Source organism: Oryzias melastigma, linkage group LG22, assembly GCF_002922805.2.
Source record: "Oryzias melastigma strain HK-1 linkage group LG22, ASM292280v2, whole genome shotgun sequence".
Lineage (NCBI taxonomy): Eukaryota > Metazoa > Chordata > Actinopteri > Beloniformes > Adrianichthyidae > Oryzias > Oryzias melastigma.
Genome location: NC_050533.1, coordinates 16,482,749 through 16,500,598, shown reverse-complemented (window position 1 = coordinate 16,500,598; position 17,850 = coordinate 16,482,749). Strand labels below are relative to the sequence as shown.

Here is a 17,850-nt window from a genome sequence, read left to right as displayed (position 1 = left end):
ACACTCAAAGTTGTACATTGCACGCGTATTTAGAACATTTGTTTTTAACCCTTTGGAACCTCAGCTATACCAGAAATAAGAATGTCTCTCCTAAGAGCTCTGCCGTCCATTTGACATTTTTCCTGGAATCTTTTTTTCTTTTTTTCAGCTTTTTTTGTTTTTCTCATACATTTTCCTTATTGTGTTTGTGAAAAATAATAAAAGAAAAATTTTGGGAAGAAGTGTGATCCAGCTGGATTTCAGGTCATCTTGGCTGGAATCTGCTCTCAGGAGTGGGCGTGTCTGTCCTTTCTGAACTGCTTGCCTCTCGTAACAGTGGCGTGGTTCTTGGTGAACCACAGAGTTTCCGCAATTTTTAGACAGTGCGGGTGCTCATTATTCTAGAAAAATTCATGTGGGTCTCCACCCCAAAATATTGTTGGATTTCTACTAGCAGACAGCTCCATTTTGCTTGACTCACCACAGTGGATTTTTCGTTTTGCACTACAGCTGTCGGAGCGACGTTCATCTTCCGCCTCATCCGCCGTCAGCCCTCCACGCACTCCATTATGATAACAAACATCTCGTTGGGCTTTATCCCTTACATAGTGGATATGAGTTATGGCTTTGTTAGGGTTAGTTCTATTAACAACTACAAAGTCGAACATGGATGATGTCAAGGCTGTATCACACGCGGTAGATTTGTTCAGGAGATTCTTGTGATTTAAGCCCCAATCTGCGTTTTTTTCCCCCTTTTTTCAGCCAGAACTACCACTTGCAGGCCACAAGAGAAATGCGCCCGAGCTTTGCCCTCGATCCTTCCACTAACTACAACTCACCAAAGTTTCGCTCCAGGAACCAGAGTTACATGAGAGCTGTTAGCACGCTGAGTCAGGCTAGCTGCGTTAGCCAAGTGAGCCAGGTGAGTGTAAGACTCTCAAAACTTGACGACAATTTCCTGCATGATTGTTTTTCTCTTGTTTCCTTTAATAATATCTCTGGAGACTACCCTTCAGTCCCTCAGTTTGATGTTGTTGTTTTTTTCTTTTTCCTTTTCTAACACTGCTGAAAAATTAGCTTGTTCTGTGCTGGGGTTTAAAAAACAAAACATTAGATTTTTTTTCTTTTTCCGATGTCTGAAAAAAATGTTTCAAAACCAATCTTATTCAGTTAAAAAAAAAAACTAAAAAAGTGAAATCTCTTATACTGAACTGCATTTTAACATTATTAAATCAAAAGGCTTTGCAGGGCTTTTATCAGTCTGGCTGTAAGACAGAACAGAGGCAGACGACCTTTTAGAAGTTGTTCTCTGTGATTTCAAAATGGCCTTTTGCAAAATCCATACATTTGTGTTAAAGTTATACCATATTTAGATAGATGTTCATAAAAATATAAGTTTGGATGTTTTTGGGACTATAGCATCTGATGTATTGACATCCTGTAAAGGCTTTCTTTATTGTGTTTCCTTTAGTATTTTCTTTACATTTTGCTCTGTCTAAACTTAGAAGAATATAAAAGTAAGGAATTGGCTTCAATAAGTTTGACCAATGTTTTGTCTCTTAAACCAATTAACTATTAAGTTGTATTCAAATTTGGAATTTAGTCTTGACATAAGAAGCAGTCACTCAGTAGAGCACTTTTCATGTTGTTTATCTGGATTAATTAAGGTATTAGGGCGTGAAGTGTTGTGATATCCATCTCTCCCCTGAAAAAGAGGAGTATTGATTTGTTTGGAGTCTTAAAAGCCTAACTTAAGCCCCATTCATTCCAAATCCAAGTAAATCGAGATGTTTTTTCTTGAGTCTTGAAGCTGCCAAATTAGTAAATCTGATGATTTCTTCTTATTGTAATGAGTCAGCATAAAGAGAAACCTCAAATGAAATCATCCCAACAGGAAAGGATGACCTTGACTTGTGACATTTTCCAATGCAGTATTTGGCATTTACCATCGACATAAATTAAACAGAAAAGAAAAGAGCCTCTGTCTAGATTATTAACCGATGTTGGAACAATTTTCTACAAAAACAAGTGTTTTCAAATCACGACTTTATACTTTTTTAAGTTCCAATGAGGGGTCTTTAAAGCAATCTTGATTTATATCAGCAATGTCCTGGTCAGCCAAGAGTATGTTTTTAATTTTCCCGGTTTTGTGTCATACAGGTGAGTGAAGCCGAAGTAAATGGGCAGTTTGAGTCTGTGTGCGAGTCTGTGTTCAGTGAGGTGGAGTCCCAGGCCATGGAAGCTTTGGACCTGCCGGGCTGCTTCAGAACTAGAAGCCACAGCTACCTACGAGCAATTCAGGCTGGATACTCACACGATGACGACTGCATCCCCCCTATAGCCTCCACTGTCACCTCCACCATCAGGTCCACCACAGGTGAGGACACACAGACCACCCAAAAAAAATTACCCATACGATAATGTTTTATTGATGCTTTTCTATGCTGAAAACTAAAAAACTAAAAAACACTTGTGTGGGGTATTTATTAAAACTTACAAATGAATCAAAGTTGTGTGTATTTTTGCATGAGTTACACTAATATAATTACATTTTTAAGGTAAAATACTGTAGTGTGTGCCAGTTCATCTTACTGTACTTTGGATACAGTGCGTCATCTGCTCATCAACGGGATCCATCAGAGAGTAAAGCTATGAACCCTATTGAAAATCACATCCGCACACCGTTCACAACCAAAGTTAGGTCAGATCAGGGACACGACAGCCTCATCCACTGCAATGTGGATGTGTAACTTTCTGAATAGAAACGTGTCTATTACATCATCTCAAAGCAGAGCAATCTTCACTGGCAAACCCATTTAAAATCGTCCCAACGTGATAGCATCTTCATTATTAGATCTCTTCGCGAAAAGATTGTCTCCTTCTCTCAAACGGTTTGGAGCTGGCGTGCTCACGCAGGGATTTTATTGCAGAGCTGCAGATCACTTTGTTTCAAACTCTAAAATGAATTTTTGTAAGCTGACAATCATTGCACTGGTAACCCAACTGTCACACTGATTCCTCATAAATAACAGCGTAAGTCCAAACCTGCTCAGCTGATATGTGCATTTATTTCCAACACGGGGCCTTGACTATAAATCGTGAGCTGCCTGTGGTTTCAACAATTCCCATAATTGCTGGATTCACAGAGGGAACAAGACATCCATTTACAGATGAAGAATGTAAGAAGAGATGAAGAAAAGAGGCCTGGACAAGAAATCTGAATGGATCTACTTCCCTTTGAGCGTAGACATACAACCAAACTGGGTTATTTTAGGGAGAGTTAGAGGTGTGGACATCTGGAGATGTGCTTATTGTCAATTACACAATAAATGTTTGCTTACACTGCTTTCTCAATTAACTCCAATACAGTATTCTATCCCTAAGTTGCAGAGTTTTGTATGAAAAGGTCATTTTGTTGGACACATTGGTGCTTTAATTGAGTCGGTCAAACTGGACCTCACTGTTTCAATAGGGTTCATACGTTACTTCCTGATTGATTATAAATGTTTGGAAGCTTTGTTCATCTTTGGTACTTTTCACTGCACAAAGTTCACATTTGTTCTATTACAACAAGTTGACATTGCAAAAGTGTTTGTCACATTATTGATTGAATACAGTGTTCATCCTCAGCAATCTGAGATTTAGCTTATTTAGCTTTGTGCACCGAAAAGTTACAAAAAAAAATGCATGCTATCAATTCAAGATGAGAAGGCAGTGTAAACTTGATACTTGAGTCAAAATGGGAAAGTGTTCTCTGGTCTCTAGTACTCTACCACAAACGACATTCTTTCAAGTAATTCCTATGATGATGACATACAAAATTGGAACAACAATCACGATTTTAGCTGCTCCAACCAATACAAGTACAATCTTATTTTGACTCATGGCTTTTAGTGCATGATTTGATCTCACTGCTTTGTGGCAATGAAAAGCACATTCTCTCCAGCTGCTCACACCCGTGGTCATATTACAGATGCGTGTTTACATTTGTCTTCCAGACAGAACGTATGCACAGGACGAAACTTGTTTACCCACCCAGCCCAGCATACATGAGGATTTGGCAGATACCACCCCACTGACTCACGATGATCTAGGCTGCCCAGTCAGAAGAGACAGGCTTTACCGCAAAAATAACATGGGAACCCCATTGGCCAAACCGGTGTCTGGACCACCTGTATCTCCAAGCCTCTTTAGATCCCCAAGATCTAGTGCTCCAGAACGCCCATCACCAAAAGCGATTCAGGCTAGTATTAAAGAATCTGCCACCTTGGCTGCAGCTATCAGCATGCAGTGGAAGGAAGAGGTCTCTGCCATGCGCCGAGAGCTAGCCGAGCTTCGTAGGGACCTCTGTAAAGAACTGCGTGCTTTCAACAACAACTTCAACAGCTTTACGCAACACTACAACACGTGGTCTCCCCAAGGTGGTAATGTGGCACCTGGAGCTAGAACACCTTTTACAGAAGTTGGGACTGCTTCAGCAGCAGGACCCAAAACCAATGCAAAGCTAGAGTCGGAACAGCTCGGCACTGCAACTGCACCCAGAAGCACTGGTAAAACAAAAGAAAAGAAACCCCAGGTATCTAAGGTCTCTGTGGGAACTCAGGCCAGAAGCAAAGTTTTGGTCAGGCAAAGTACTGCCGATGCAGCTGTTAACTGTCCTGATGAGAAAGAGGACAAGAAAGGTATTCGGCGTAGTCTTCCAAAACAGCTGTCTATGGACCCAAGCATTCTTGCCTGTCCACAGTCCATGTATGTAGAAAGTGCCATCCCACTCACTCTGGATCCAGTACTTCCTGGTCCTCTGAGAGGAGTTCAGCCAGAGCATAGCTTGACTGCTGGGCCCTTTAAAGCTAAAGAAGACCAAGATACAGAGTTGCAACACAAAGTGGTTGTAAGTTCATCTGCTACCAACACTAAAGATCCAGTAACCATTCGAGATGCAGCGCCGCATTCATCCAAAACAGCCTTTGAAAGCCAACATGATTCATTTACTGCACAACCTGTAATTCCTCCAAAACTAACAGATGTAGACAAAGCAAATGACACTGATCCACAAACCAATCAATCTCAAACTGATGATGTGAAATCACCAAACTCTGAACAAATCGACATCCCAAAGATACAGCTACCATTCCCAGTCCCAATAGTGACTGTGTCTCCACCAAATGAGTCTGAACAGGAAATAACATCTGATCCAGAGATTCCAAACATCCTCGTGGTGGAAAAGTCTGCTTCGCAAAGCCCTACTGCTGTCTCTTTACCGCAGTCAGGATTAGAAGATTCAGTTGCTTCAGATTCAGCAGAAACAGAACCAAAAAAGTTTAACAAGCCAATAGTGTCTTCATCAAACTCTTCAAATCAAGGTGTTGTCCCAGTCTGTGATGCACCATCCATTCATTTTGATAGTGCACTGCCAAGTGTTTTATCGACGGATATTCAATGTCCATCTATTGTGGTGTCAGAGTACTTTGAGGAAGACTCACCCACAAGTCCAACCGGTAGCGATACAAACCCAGAACCCATAGTCACTTTCCCTGAGTTTCCTCCTGACTCTCCTCTAGATCAAAGGTCATCATTTTCAGCCTTTTCTTCCAGTTCGGTGGAAACTCAGCCAAACACAGAAGAGTCTGAATCAGAGTGGCCACCACTTCCAGAGCCACTGGATACGACACCGATATACCATGCAGATCTTGTCCATTTTGACTTGGTCATGCTTACCTCCCTAGATCAAGATGATCTTGACTCTGTGTTTATGGACCCTGAACCCGAGCCTTTAAGCTCTTCTTTTAGTCCTGAAGATTTATGTATTCCAACATATCAGTCAGATTCTCCAAGCTCCCCTCTCCCTGCAGACCCTGGCACAACTTGCTTTATGGAACCTTCAGAAGACTTTAGCAGTTTGGATTCACCTATGGAGTTCCCTCTTGATCCTGCTCCTCCTAATGTAGCCTCAAAACAAATGCGTGGATTTGCGTTTCCACAAGTCACCGTCACAATATCTCCTCCCAGTTCAGTTTCTCCTGATACATCACTGGAGATTGACGTAGAACCTGTGAGTCCAGCGTCCGATTCCTCACTACCTGATCCTGATTTGTTGTTACAAGAAGTTGAAGGCTCAGATGATTCCACAGCAGGAGGGCCCCAATGTCTGACTGCATCCCAGGAGACTCTGAGTCATACAGAGGAGATAGAAGAAAGAATGCTGAGAAGTCCAGAACGAATATCAAGCGATCAAGCCTTTCTTTGGTACCGATGGCAGAGAAGGGGACGTAGGCTGGAATCATTGCACAGAAGTGCAAGTGTGGAACTTTGGAGTGGCAGATATGAGTACAATAGTTCAGAAATCACATATGTGTCTCTCAGCCTGTGAGCTCATACCTCAGTCTCAGCAGACAAAATGTAGCTCCACATTATACATGCTCACAGCTCTTGGTTTGTAGCTGCCAGTGCAATGCAGAGAGCAACTTGCAGACTCTAGTCTTGTTTGACGACTGACGTCTAAGCAAGGAATGTTTTCTGCAAGTTCTAATAGCGCATTGAGGAATGCAAGATACTGCAGGAATGTCATAAACTCTATGTGGAGGAAAAATATCCCAAAAAAACAATTTTAATAGTACCTGACTGAAGCAGTACTCTTCCAAGACTTTTTACCCCCATGTACCACTTCAAAACAAATGAGAAATGAATGTTGTTTATGTGCCGTTACTTCAAAATATATTTTGTTTTCTAAAGATCTCTCATACAGACTACGGAAAAGAGGATCTACAACATAAAAAAATCTCAACAATCCCTATGGAAATGAGAAAAATGCCCACTCATCTTTCCTTTGAATTTTTGTATGTCACCACTCATTTGGAGTGATCTAAACCTTTACAGTTATCATATAACTACAACAATCATCCTGCTACTATTTGAGCTGTTAGGTTAACACTGCAGTTTGGAAGAAAAAGGATGCTGTGAAATGCTGTTTGCACAATCTTAGATAAAGATCGGATACAGTACTGTAGAGTTGTAAGGAAAAAATGACGGCCAACTCATGTTTTGGTTGTTTTAGATCTTTTAGCAGATATGAATATTTTTTTCTTATGTCTGTTTTATCTGCACTTTAACTTATTTCTAGTCAAGACTGGTTGACTATTTTTTTCTTTTTAAAAAACGGTTTTGTACGGTTCTCCTGAAGGGATATTGACGTAAAAAAAATACAGGTTAAGTACCAGTTATGTCTGGTATGGACCAAAAAGTAACCGGTGTGCATCACTTACTATCTGGTACAGACCAGACAGTAACCGGTGTGCACCAGTTGCTATCTGGTGTGGACCGGACAGTAACAGGTGTGCACTAGTTACGATCCTTTGCGGACCAGGCAGTAACCGGTGTGTACCAGTTGCTATTGGTGCGGACGAGATAGTAACCGGTGTGCACTAGTTACTATCGTGTTCGGACCAGAGAGTAGCTAGTGCACACCGGTCACTATCTGGTGTGGATCAGACAGTAACTGGTGTGCACTAGTTACTATCTGGTGCGCCCCAGACAGTAACTGGATTGGACCAGTTACTATCTGGTGTGGACCAGACAGTAACCGGTGTGCACTAGTTACGATCCTGTGCGGACCAGACAATAACCAGTGTGTACCAGTTGTTATTGGTGCGGACGAGATAGTAGCCAGTGTGCACTAGTTACTATCATGTTCGGACTAGAGAGTAGCTAGTGCACACCGGTTACTATCTGGTGTGGATCAGACAGTAACCGGTGTGCACTAGTTACTATCTGGTGCGCACCAGACAGTAACTGGAGTGGACCAGTTACTATCTGGTGCAGACCAGACAGTAACCGGTGTGAACTAGTTACTATTGTCTTCGTACCAGATAGTAACCGGTGTGCACTAGCTACTATCTGGTGCAGACCAGACAGTATCCGGTGTGCACCAGTTTCAGTCTGGCGCGGACCAGATAGCAACTGGTGCACTGTGTCCGCACAAGAAATTAGTTTCGTTTTTTTTTTTGTTTTTTTTTTACTGTGATGTCCCTTTAGGGGCTCCATAGTTTTGCACGTGGATGTCCAAAACTTTTGATCATTGCAATTTAAAAAAATATCTTATCCTTGATGCTACCAAATATAATTTATCAATATGTAGCCTCTTTTCATACATTACTTTCATGCATTTTGCTGACACACATATTTTCTGGACTGTAAGTATAAATCACTTTATTGTAATATTAAGAAAATAATGTATTAACTATGTATCTAACTATCAACTAACACACAGAACAGCAGATGTTACTGGAAGATAATGTATTTTTTACAGACACAGTTCATCTCGATGCTCAGGAATTAAAGATTAATATTGTTATACAGGGCAAACATGGATACAATTTAATGTTAAACTGTGTTTCTTCTTGAAAAGAAGTGTTTGTCACAGTGGGAATATTTTTTAACATGCGTGTCAGTATATGAACTGTTATGATGCATGAAGCATTGCCTCAACATTTTGTACATTTCATACTCTGTGCCTCGTTGTTAGCATCCGGTTCAGTTCATTGTATAATTCTATTGATTAGCACAATGGAAAGGGTAGGGTGGTCTGTACACCACCCAATCTGACAGCTGACAATGAACAAAAAGTTGAATCAAAAGATGTGCAAAATCTGTGCTTTCTGTCCAGTTATTGGACTGTACATGGAATTGCCCAGTGAAGTTTGTGCTCAAATAAAAAGCAACTGAAGAAAACGTATATTCAAGCATAACATAGAAAAGGCTTTTTGTGTGTGTGTGCTTTTTCTTAACGTGTGAAGCTATGACAGATTTCTGTTTTCTAACATTTTAAAAGATTGTCAACTTAATTAGGCTTCTTGTGGCATTTATCAGAACAATTCCACCCTCAACCACCTTTTCAGTTTGAGTCATTTCAGTGTTTTACTGATCACCAAAAAAGGTGCTCCAGAAGTGTCACCCTGACTCCTTCCTAGTGTAGTATTCAGTCACATAGTGTTATACAATAAGACAAACAAAGCGATTTAAAGTTCTAATGCAGGGGTATTCAAATCCAGGCCTCGAGGGCCGGTGTCCTACATGTTTTCCAACCAACCTTCCATTGAAGCTCCTTATTGGCTGCTAATTTCCAGGATCAGGTATGTTTAGCCAATAAGGAGCTTCAATGGAAGGTTGGTTGGAAAACATGTAGGACACCGGCCCTCGAGGCCTGGACTTGAATACCCCTGTTCTAATGAGTAGTGGTTAACAATTAGGCTGAATCCTATGACTTCTCCCTACACCTACATTTAGCCTTCCAGACAGAGAGTTATGAAAAAAAATAGTGTCTACAACTTTGGACTTTACAAACCCTTGATAAAATCATCAACAGTCTCTGGTCATCTATGTTAGCACGGACCTGCCAGCTCTCTGAAAATACATTACAACATCGGTTTTATAGCTTTACAAAGTAATGCTAAAACAAAAAGTCATTACTTACGTTTAAATGTAAACTTCTGTGCTTCAGAGCACACCCACGTGAAGAAAAGTGTTTCTCCTATGCGGTACGCTAAACATCCTCGAAAAGTCAAAGTCCCTACTCATTAAACTATTTCAGACACCCCTACCTCTACAAATGCCCCTACAATTAGAGGGGTAGACAAAAAAAATCAGATTTGGCCTTAATGTCATATTTGTACGAAAACAAACTTACACTGAATATTATTTAGCAAACATTTATATCCATAGGAACAAACAAACACATTTTATTTTAAAGGCAATGAGGAGTGTCTTGCTAAGGGGGCATAGTCCTAGTCTAAACCTGGAATTTGAACCTATAACCAATCAGTTGCAGGTTGGTGAAATTGGTGGGGCTAATCTGATCTGAACAGCTTTATGCATGTAAAAAAAACTAGTTTTTAAACAAACATTTTAAATAATTTAAACTTTTTGTTACCAAGGTTATGCCCTAGTCACAAGATATGGATGAATATGGGCTACAGCACATGTAAGATTATGCAGTAGACCACACTGTGAGCCCGTAGCGGGAAAATGTCCATACATTTTTCAAAGGGCATGCGTTAGGCAACAGATCATAGAGAACATTTATACTGTATGTCATGTAAGGGTAAGTATGGGTGAAGTAGGAGAGTAGCAGGCACGTCGTACTGACACTGATTTTGTGCGAGGGCGTCTTACGGGTCATTAGTATCAGATACACACCCCGTCTGTGCAGCATTTGTGCACAGTTAAAAAGGAGCCGGTACCCGCACATTACTATTGACTGGTGGAGTGTATATCGTCCATAAGCACAAGTGCGTGTAACTCACATTATCCTTCAAAATACTTTACGATTCACTTACTGCTCACACGACAATTGTACGTTCCATTTTCAGGATGTCACTTAAGGTGGTCCTACGAGCCTCAAGGGAAGACACAACTGTGATCCCTTTTGGATACAGTTGCTCTTCTCTATGACCTTCTTCCACGGGCTCGGAGAACCCAAAACCCGTACGGGTCAACCCCTCGTTACTAAGGCATAAACATGGTGTTGTTGAGATCCATCTTAAAAAAAAAGACCCACTAAAAGCACTTATGGTTAGCTGGTGATAATTTTCAATAATTCTCACAAAATATTGTAACTCAGAAGAACCAAGTACCACTATGTACCACTTACATAGAGAAATTCCCTCTGTTTACTGCATTAAGATACTGTCTACTAAAAAAGGTGTTCTCAAGCAGATTAGCTCTCTTAACTTCACCAGATCCATAAACCTGTCAGCCATTCAGGCAGTTTCAATGCACAGCTAACACATATAAATGTCGCAATAAAGCATTGGAATAAAAAAGTATTTATTTTCTAAAGAAACATCAGGACTCCTCAACTTAAGCATGAAGCATTTATTTGACATTTTTAGGGTAAAAGTTTGTAATTTTTATGCTTTACTTGGCAAAGAAAAATTCATCAACGAATCATCGTCATCATCCTAGCCTGCAGGCCTTCTGGACCAATCCTAAGTTTGTCTCATGCAATGATATCAGTTTCTGCTGTGTGTTTGGGCAAAAACGCCCACTTGTCTGAATATCAACCCCCCACCACCCCACCCTTCCTACCTCATTGTTTTCAGGGGTCCAGTTCTGCCTCCCCTCCACCTGCAGCATTGACTGGAGTCCTCAGGCGACCCCAGGTAAAACCACTGTCCCTGAGCTGCTCTTATTCCAGAGTCTAAGGTATTTGTTTAAGCTGATTTTTAAATCCAGAATGTCAAAAAACACTTTTTTTTTCTGGTCACATACAAGATGAAGCCCCACAAAAACTCTAGGAAGAAGCAGAAATTTGGCAACTTTAATCTGTTGTGTAAACGGAAATTTCCTAAACTTTAGGAAACCCTTTCAAAAATGACATTTTAAAAACTCTACAGAACTACAATCTTATACACTTTTAAATGCAAATAAACTGTAACTGTCTAATAGTTGAGTGTGCAAGATGAGGTCCAAATGGGACAGAGAATGTTATTCGTTTTATTTCTTTCAAGTCAACATTAATAATATATCAATAATATCAATATATATATCAATATTAATAATAAAGTGATCAAATTTGTATCGACATGCAATTCCAATGGAACTTTACCTGCAGAGACAAAGCCGGCGAAATGCTGCTTTTTCTCTGTGAATCAACCGATCACGTAAGGAGCTACAGTTTATCAAAGGAAAAAAAAGTCAAAAGCTTAAAACGGGGGTTCCGGTCGAGGACTTTTGGCAAATGCTTTCGGGCGCCATGACTTTTCTTTGCGTCCAACTCCGGTGGGGGCTGGGGGGGGGTGACTTCCAGCTGTTAATTTGTGAGCGCCATAATTTTTCTCTGTGGCCAATTTTTTTTTTTTTCTTAAAGCTCGAGGATCCACAACAGAAAAAAGTAAACATGGACTCTATCCTTTTTCACTTCAGTCAGTCATGATATTTGCAAGATTTCTGCATATTACACAACACTTTCTTGATTTAATTAATTTTGTTCTTTTTTGTGTGGTTTGTTTCTATGTACACTACTCACATTTAGGGAAATTATGTGAAACTTAATGTAACACTCTATAATTAACTACTCGTTATAACTAGTTAGTAAATTATGAATAAACTGTTAGTAAATGAGTTATAAATGACTTAATAAATAGCAGTAAACATTTCATTAAGAATGTGTAAATCTACCTGTTTAATTAGTAATACATCAGAAACAAGCTGTTAATAAACTACTATCTAATGACTTGTTAAGTTTTAGTTCCTATATGTGGTCCCAGATGTTATTTTAAAGTTGCAACTATTCCTCATTTATTCACTGTTAGCAAATGAGAAACATTTCCAACTGTAAATAACATCCCAGTAACATTTAGAGACTAAAACCTAAGAGTAAACAAGTCATAATAAAATAATTTACTAACAGCTTGTTTATAATCTTTTATACTAATCTATAAGGTACATTTATAAATCATTTATATGTAATTACCAAGTCATTTATAACTTGCTAAATATTAGCTTGTTGGTTATCTATCGGCCATCTATAAGGGATATTTATAAATCCATAAACTCTTCACTGATATTTAACAAGTCATTTTAACTAATTAACTAACAGTTTACTAATGATTTGTTAACTAGCTATGAGGGTTAGGAATTATAAAGTGTTACCAATCTCTTTGGATGCCGTAAACAGTGTTTATTTCACTTTATTGATTTTCAGTGTGTCTTATATTGAGGCCAAAACCAACAAATTCTGAATAAGAAACCCCTTTAAACATGTATAAAAAGGTGATTTTGTCATTAAGTCATTCCAAGTGTGTCATTTAAAGTTTAACCAAACACTAAATGAACTTTTTTTTGCCTGTTCTCCTCTATAAATGGGGCTTTAAAAGTGCAGTCTGTTGGTCCTTGCCACATTTTTGACTATTTAAAATTGAAAGTGTGTATACAAAAAACCTGTGGCCAGTGCTGAACTTTTTCCTTGGTCGCACTGACCCAGAGGAAGGGTTAAGGTTAGGATTATAGGATTAAACAAGCAGATGGAGGGAAGTATTGTGTATTATTATTATTTATAAATTCCATTAAAGTCCCAGTCCAGCTTTATTTTTATCTATTGTAAAATGGATCCCAGCGGTCTATGATTATGCAGTTTTTACCCTAAATCAAAAGGGCTATGTCGTTTTTTAAAAAGATATTTTTTGCAGCGCAGCAGGAGCTCATCAGAAATTTGCATCTGAGTTGCCGTGGAAGTAACCCTACAACGATATCCCGTCATTTCTTTGTTAAAACTCTCCCGCTAGCTTACCTCACAACCACAAGCTAACATTAGCCCAGCAAAAAAAAAAGAAAAGCCTAGCAAGGAGTTATGCAGCCATACAGTTTTGAGCCAGATAGCAGCTCAATCGAGTAAAATAACAACATAATTGGATCTATTTGTCTGTAAGTGAATGCATCAGAATTGAAGCGGAGCGAGGAGACCTAGGTTCGCAGTCGAAGCATCCCAAACCAAAGCTTTTTCAAACAGCAGCCAGATCCATCACGGTTTGGAATAAAGAAATACTTATAAACACATTTTAAATCTTAAATTCTTTTATATGTCCTCCATTGTGAGGAAAATGCTACAAGAACATGTTAAAAATGACAAAAACATGATTTTCATTGGAGTGGGTTCTTTAAGGGCATCACTTGATGTTGTAATAATGGGTCAAATATGACCCTAGAAACTTAAAGAAGGAGATAAACTGGATTGTTGACAGTGATGCAATGGAAAAGTTACATTAGAAATGTCATAATATAGGTTTATAATATTGATAAGCCACAAGAAAAGTTGGATTTCCATGAAAAAAGATGTTTATTTGAGCACTTCTGTAATCAATATTTCATGTCAGTCAATATGATAAGTTGACAGCAAGTTTATTCCACTAGAGCTTCACGCCAGAAGACCTCTAAAATAGGGAGCTTATAGCCAGACACTGTATAAATATACATCGTTTTTTTTCCTAAACTCATACGTCTGTCCATCCTGCTGTCTGCAGCTTTTAAACAAACGCCGTCTTACACAAACCTCTAAATGCTGTAAGCTTCCTGGCGTCTCCAGTGATCTATCTACTTGACAGGAAGCCAATTTGTTTTCATGAAGGCTGAGGTGAAGAACACGGTGACATGCAGATGCTTCTGAGTCGGCTGCTTGGAGCTGTCTCCATTAGCAACTGCAGAGGTCATTATTTATACACAGGCATGACAATGTGACTTTCATCAACAATAGAATGCCATCTGAGACGGAGAAAAAGGAAAGAACTCCTGTGGATTTATAATTCCAGAGGAGTGGTCATGAAATGAGGACTTGCGGTAAACATCACTTTTGTGGCCAGCGATTCATCAAAGTGCTCAGTGCTTTTAAACTTTCACAAACTGTCAAGAACGCTTAAGTAAGTTTGAGTAATGACCTGCCGGGTCTCTCTCTTTGCTATCTGTTACTGACTGTTTTTGTGCTTCTTTCTTTATTGTTTTGTGTCTGCCGAGCTTCATCATCCATCTTCTTCTCGCCCTCTTCCTTCCTCCAGGTTTTTTTTTTTACATACCCCTAAAAAGCCTGCAGCAAGACAGAACGCTGCAAACCCCTCACCGTGATAAATCCAATCAAAGAGAAAGACTCTTAACAGAATGACACTCGGCTCCCCATCACCAAAAACCTAACTGCCATGTTAGTAAACAAGGCAGCTGTGATAGATAGATGGAGAGGTTCTAACAGAGATGGAGTGGCTGAATCTTCACAATTGGGCTTCACTTTGATCAGGAGGGCTGCTTTACGCTTGTTTAGAGAGATATAGAGCCATCAAATGATACAGATACTCAGAGGCCTCCGTTAGGACTCGAAGATGGTTGAATAAAACCTCTGAGCTTTACTGGGCACGTGGGTTTGGAGCGGTCTGTATGAATCAAGAGTATGAGAGAAAGACAGAGAGACTCTGGAAATTCATAATACATTGGAAGAATTTAGAGTCCATAATTCCATATACAACCTCCTCCACAACAAACCTAAGAGAACCTTCTCCAAAACAGAGCAGATCATTACTGACAGACGAAAGCAGATCAGCTGCTCAAAGCTTTGGTCTTCCCCTTCCAGCGACTCATCAGTGTTGATTCTGAAATACATAAAGAGGAAGACTGAGGAGAACATGGAGATTTGAGGGTTATTCAGATTATGTTTTTTTTAGGTTGTAATTTTTCCCTGGAAAATTTCATTTTATTCTAAAGTAGGCTTAAATCAATATGCAAATATTTGGTTTATCGTGAGCAGAGAGGACCAAAAGTTCATTTAGTGTTTCATGGTTCTATTCAAGTTAAATACCAGCACAACAAGATTGTATAAGGTGGTGAAGTATTTTCTTAGTGCATGTGCCACAATAAAAAGAGTTGGAATATGAGAATGTGTTTTTTTTTTCATAATTAACATTTTTTAGGCGCTTTATCATCAGGTGTTTTAGGCCTCAACAATCACAAATATTTGCCGTGAAATCCCAAAGGGTCTGACTATATATCATTTTCTAGTTGCAGGAGGTCAGACTTTCTGGTGTCAATTCATCGGGCTTTAAATCTTGTGTCTTTACTTAAAAGACTGGCAAAAAAATGTCACAACCTCCAGGAGTTTGCAACTGAATGTGAATTGGCACTTTCAAATCTGAGATGTGTCATTATAAAGTCATTGAGCTCTTCAATGGCTACCACTTTTAGCTAAAGCAGTTTACAGGTTTCCTACTGCTAAGAGAAACTTGGGGTTGAGTGTCTTGCTCAAAGACAAGAGCGTTGACTAGCCAACCAAAACACTGTTGGATATCCACTTATAAACACCTAAAGTTTTAGAGAAATGGTTTAAGACCCAGTCATCTTAAAACCTCTAAGATATATCACTGGTTAGATTTCCTCTCAAACTACATAAACGATGACCTCGGCAAGCGACCACTTTCACGGATTCCGCGTCCAAAACACTTGTGTTTAGATATCGCTATGCAAGTCTTATTGACCATTTTCGGGCTCTATGTACATCAAATATGTGTGGCCATTGACTGTACGTTGCAAATTAAACCAGGTTTGAGCTTTGACCAATCAGAGACTCAGACAAATTGAACTCACCGATCTCGAAACATTGTTAGTTTTTCTGGTAAACCAAAAAAACCTGGTTTGTCTCATTTGTCTGGTTTGTCTCGTTGCCATGTCCCAGACACGACGACAAGCCTGACGACATCTGCGTTCAGTAGCAAAAGAAATAGAAGAAGCTCCTCCCTACTTTTTCAGTGTAGACACCATGGACTAAACGCCCATTCTTGAAGAAACGACTGGTGTGAACGTACCATTAGACTAGAGGACAGATTTTCGTTGTTTGTTTTAGTCCAGGATGAGCAGTTTAGGGCCCTAAAACACATAAAAAAACCTTTTTTTATTCTTTTTGACATTTACATCATCTACAATGATGTCATTGGTTTTCAGTTATGTCTTAACCCATTTTTCTGTTTTTTGCTGGATTCTCATGGTAGGGATGTGTCCGTGTCTTAGTTATATCTCTCTTACAGGTGGATATGAGCTGTTTGTAGAGCAAAAAAACAGGCAAACCTGTGTGGGGCATGCAGGAAATATTAAGGTCATAGTTGCTTGGTGAGCCTGTAGAGCGAAAATATTCATGCACATTTTTTCTAAAGCCTTCCAATAGGTCGTAGTGAACACTTAAACTTAAACAACACATAAGCATGAACAAGACATTTCGAATTTTTCCAACCCTTACAATGTAAAGGGCCTGTTAGTACTGTTCAAGTGGTAAGTGAATGCTCCTTGTGCGCCTGTTGCACACCTTGAGCTCTTAGCCCCTTAGAATTAGAAACTTAGACTTTAGGGTGTATTTTGAGTGGGCATCCTACAAGCTCTTACGTATCACCTGCAGCATTTGCGCTCGTTGTTGAGTCAGGATGTGCACCTTACTGAATGAATGAAAATAAATTACCTCAACATATTGTTCAAAATGGAGTAGGAAGAAGTTTAAACTTGTTTTAATCCCACCCCATAATGTTATCGTACATACCATTTTCTTTATATCCCTTGAGGCTGCTGTACAAACGTCAAGGGAACTGTAAGTGGATGAGATCCTTTCAACTCTCCACAGCATAGACAACCCAAAAACCCACAGCACCAGCATGGGTCAACCTCCTGTATGGGTTCATGCGCCTTAAAGAACATTTCCATTGTTTCACCTGCCTTTAATGTGAGTAAAACCAAAACCGATTTTAGCCATGTTGGTAAGACAAGGTCTTTTGTGCCATTGTAGAGAAACCTATTTGAAAATGTTAAAGTTGTTGCTTTTTGTTTGAAGTTGTGCTTGATCTTTTCGTGTTTTCCAAACGCTCGTATTTTACTAATTTGTCCAAAAACATGATGCCTCATGACTAAGGGATGTTCATTTTATTTTTATAGCAAGGATTATGACTCTCTCTGAATGACTCGCAGGCTAATGACGGCTCTATTTTGGTTCTCCTGCTGATTCATGTGCTTGGTATAGGTCATCTCATTCCTCCTTTAGCCCTCCATTCTCCCTGATTCACAATTTCTCCTCATTATGCACACAAACACACACACACAGATGCATGCTCACAACTTGTCTCTGTCAGTCCCTCTTAATGTCTATCAGACTATTTCTCGGATGCGTCCACACATCCTTTTTTTTCTTCTTCCTTCTTCAGGCCTAAACTTCTGCATCTACAGCAGATTAATTGTATGAGCGGACATCCATCTGAGTCATTAAGAGCCCAAAGCAGAATGCTGGTCACAGACCAGACGTCCCTGGCTATTTATGTACACATCCAAAATATGGGTGAGAAAAAGGACAAAAGGTGTAGCAGAGTT

The 17,850-nt window shown here is 39.5% G+C and overlaps 1 protein-coding gene across 7 annotated transcripts in view; it reads left to right on the top strand.

Moving 5' to 3' along the window:
* The window catches only part of dlgap2a (discs, large (Drosophila) homolog-associated protein 2a), a 189,452-nt gene that overhangs the window by 146,485 nt on the left and 25,117 nt on the right, over positions 1–17,850 (top strand). For 4 of the 7 annotated variants that reach the window (XM_036210027.1, XM_036210026.1, XM_024266120.2 and 1 more), the window contains 3 exons: positions 742–901; positions 2,140–2,356; positions 3,978–10,524. In XM_036210027.1, coding sequence (XP_036065920.1) covers positions 742–901; positions 2,140–2,356; positions 3,978–6,349 — 2,749 coding nt within the window. In that variant the 3' untranslated portion in view covers positions 6,350–10,524. Of the gene's footprint in view, positions 1–741; positions 902–2,139; positions 2,357–3,977; positions 10,525–11,075; positions 11,136–17,850 lie in introns of those variants that run through there. The other 3 variants (XM_036210030.1, XM_036210029.1, XM_024266139.2) reach the window with 2 other exon arrangements.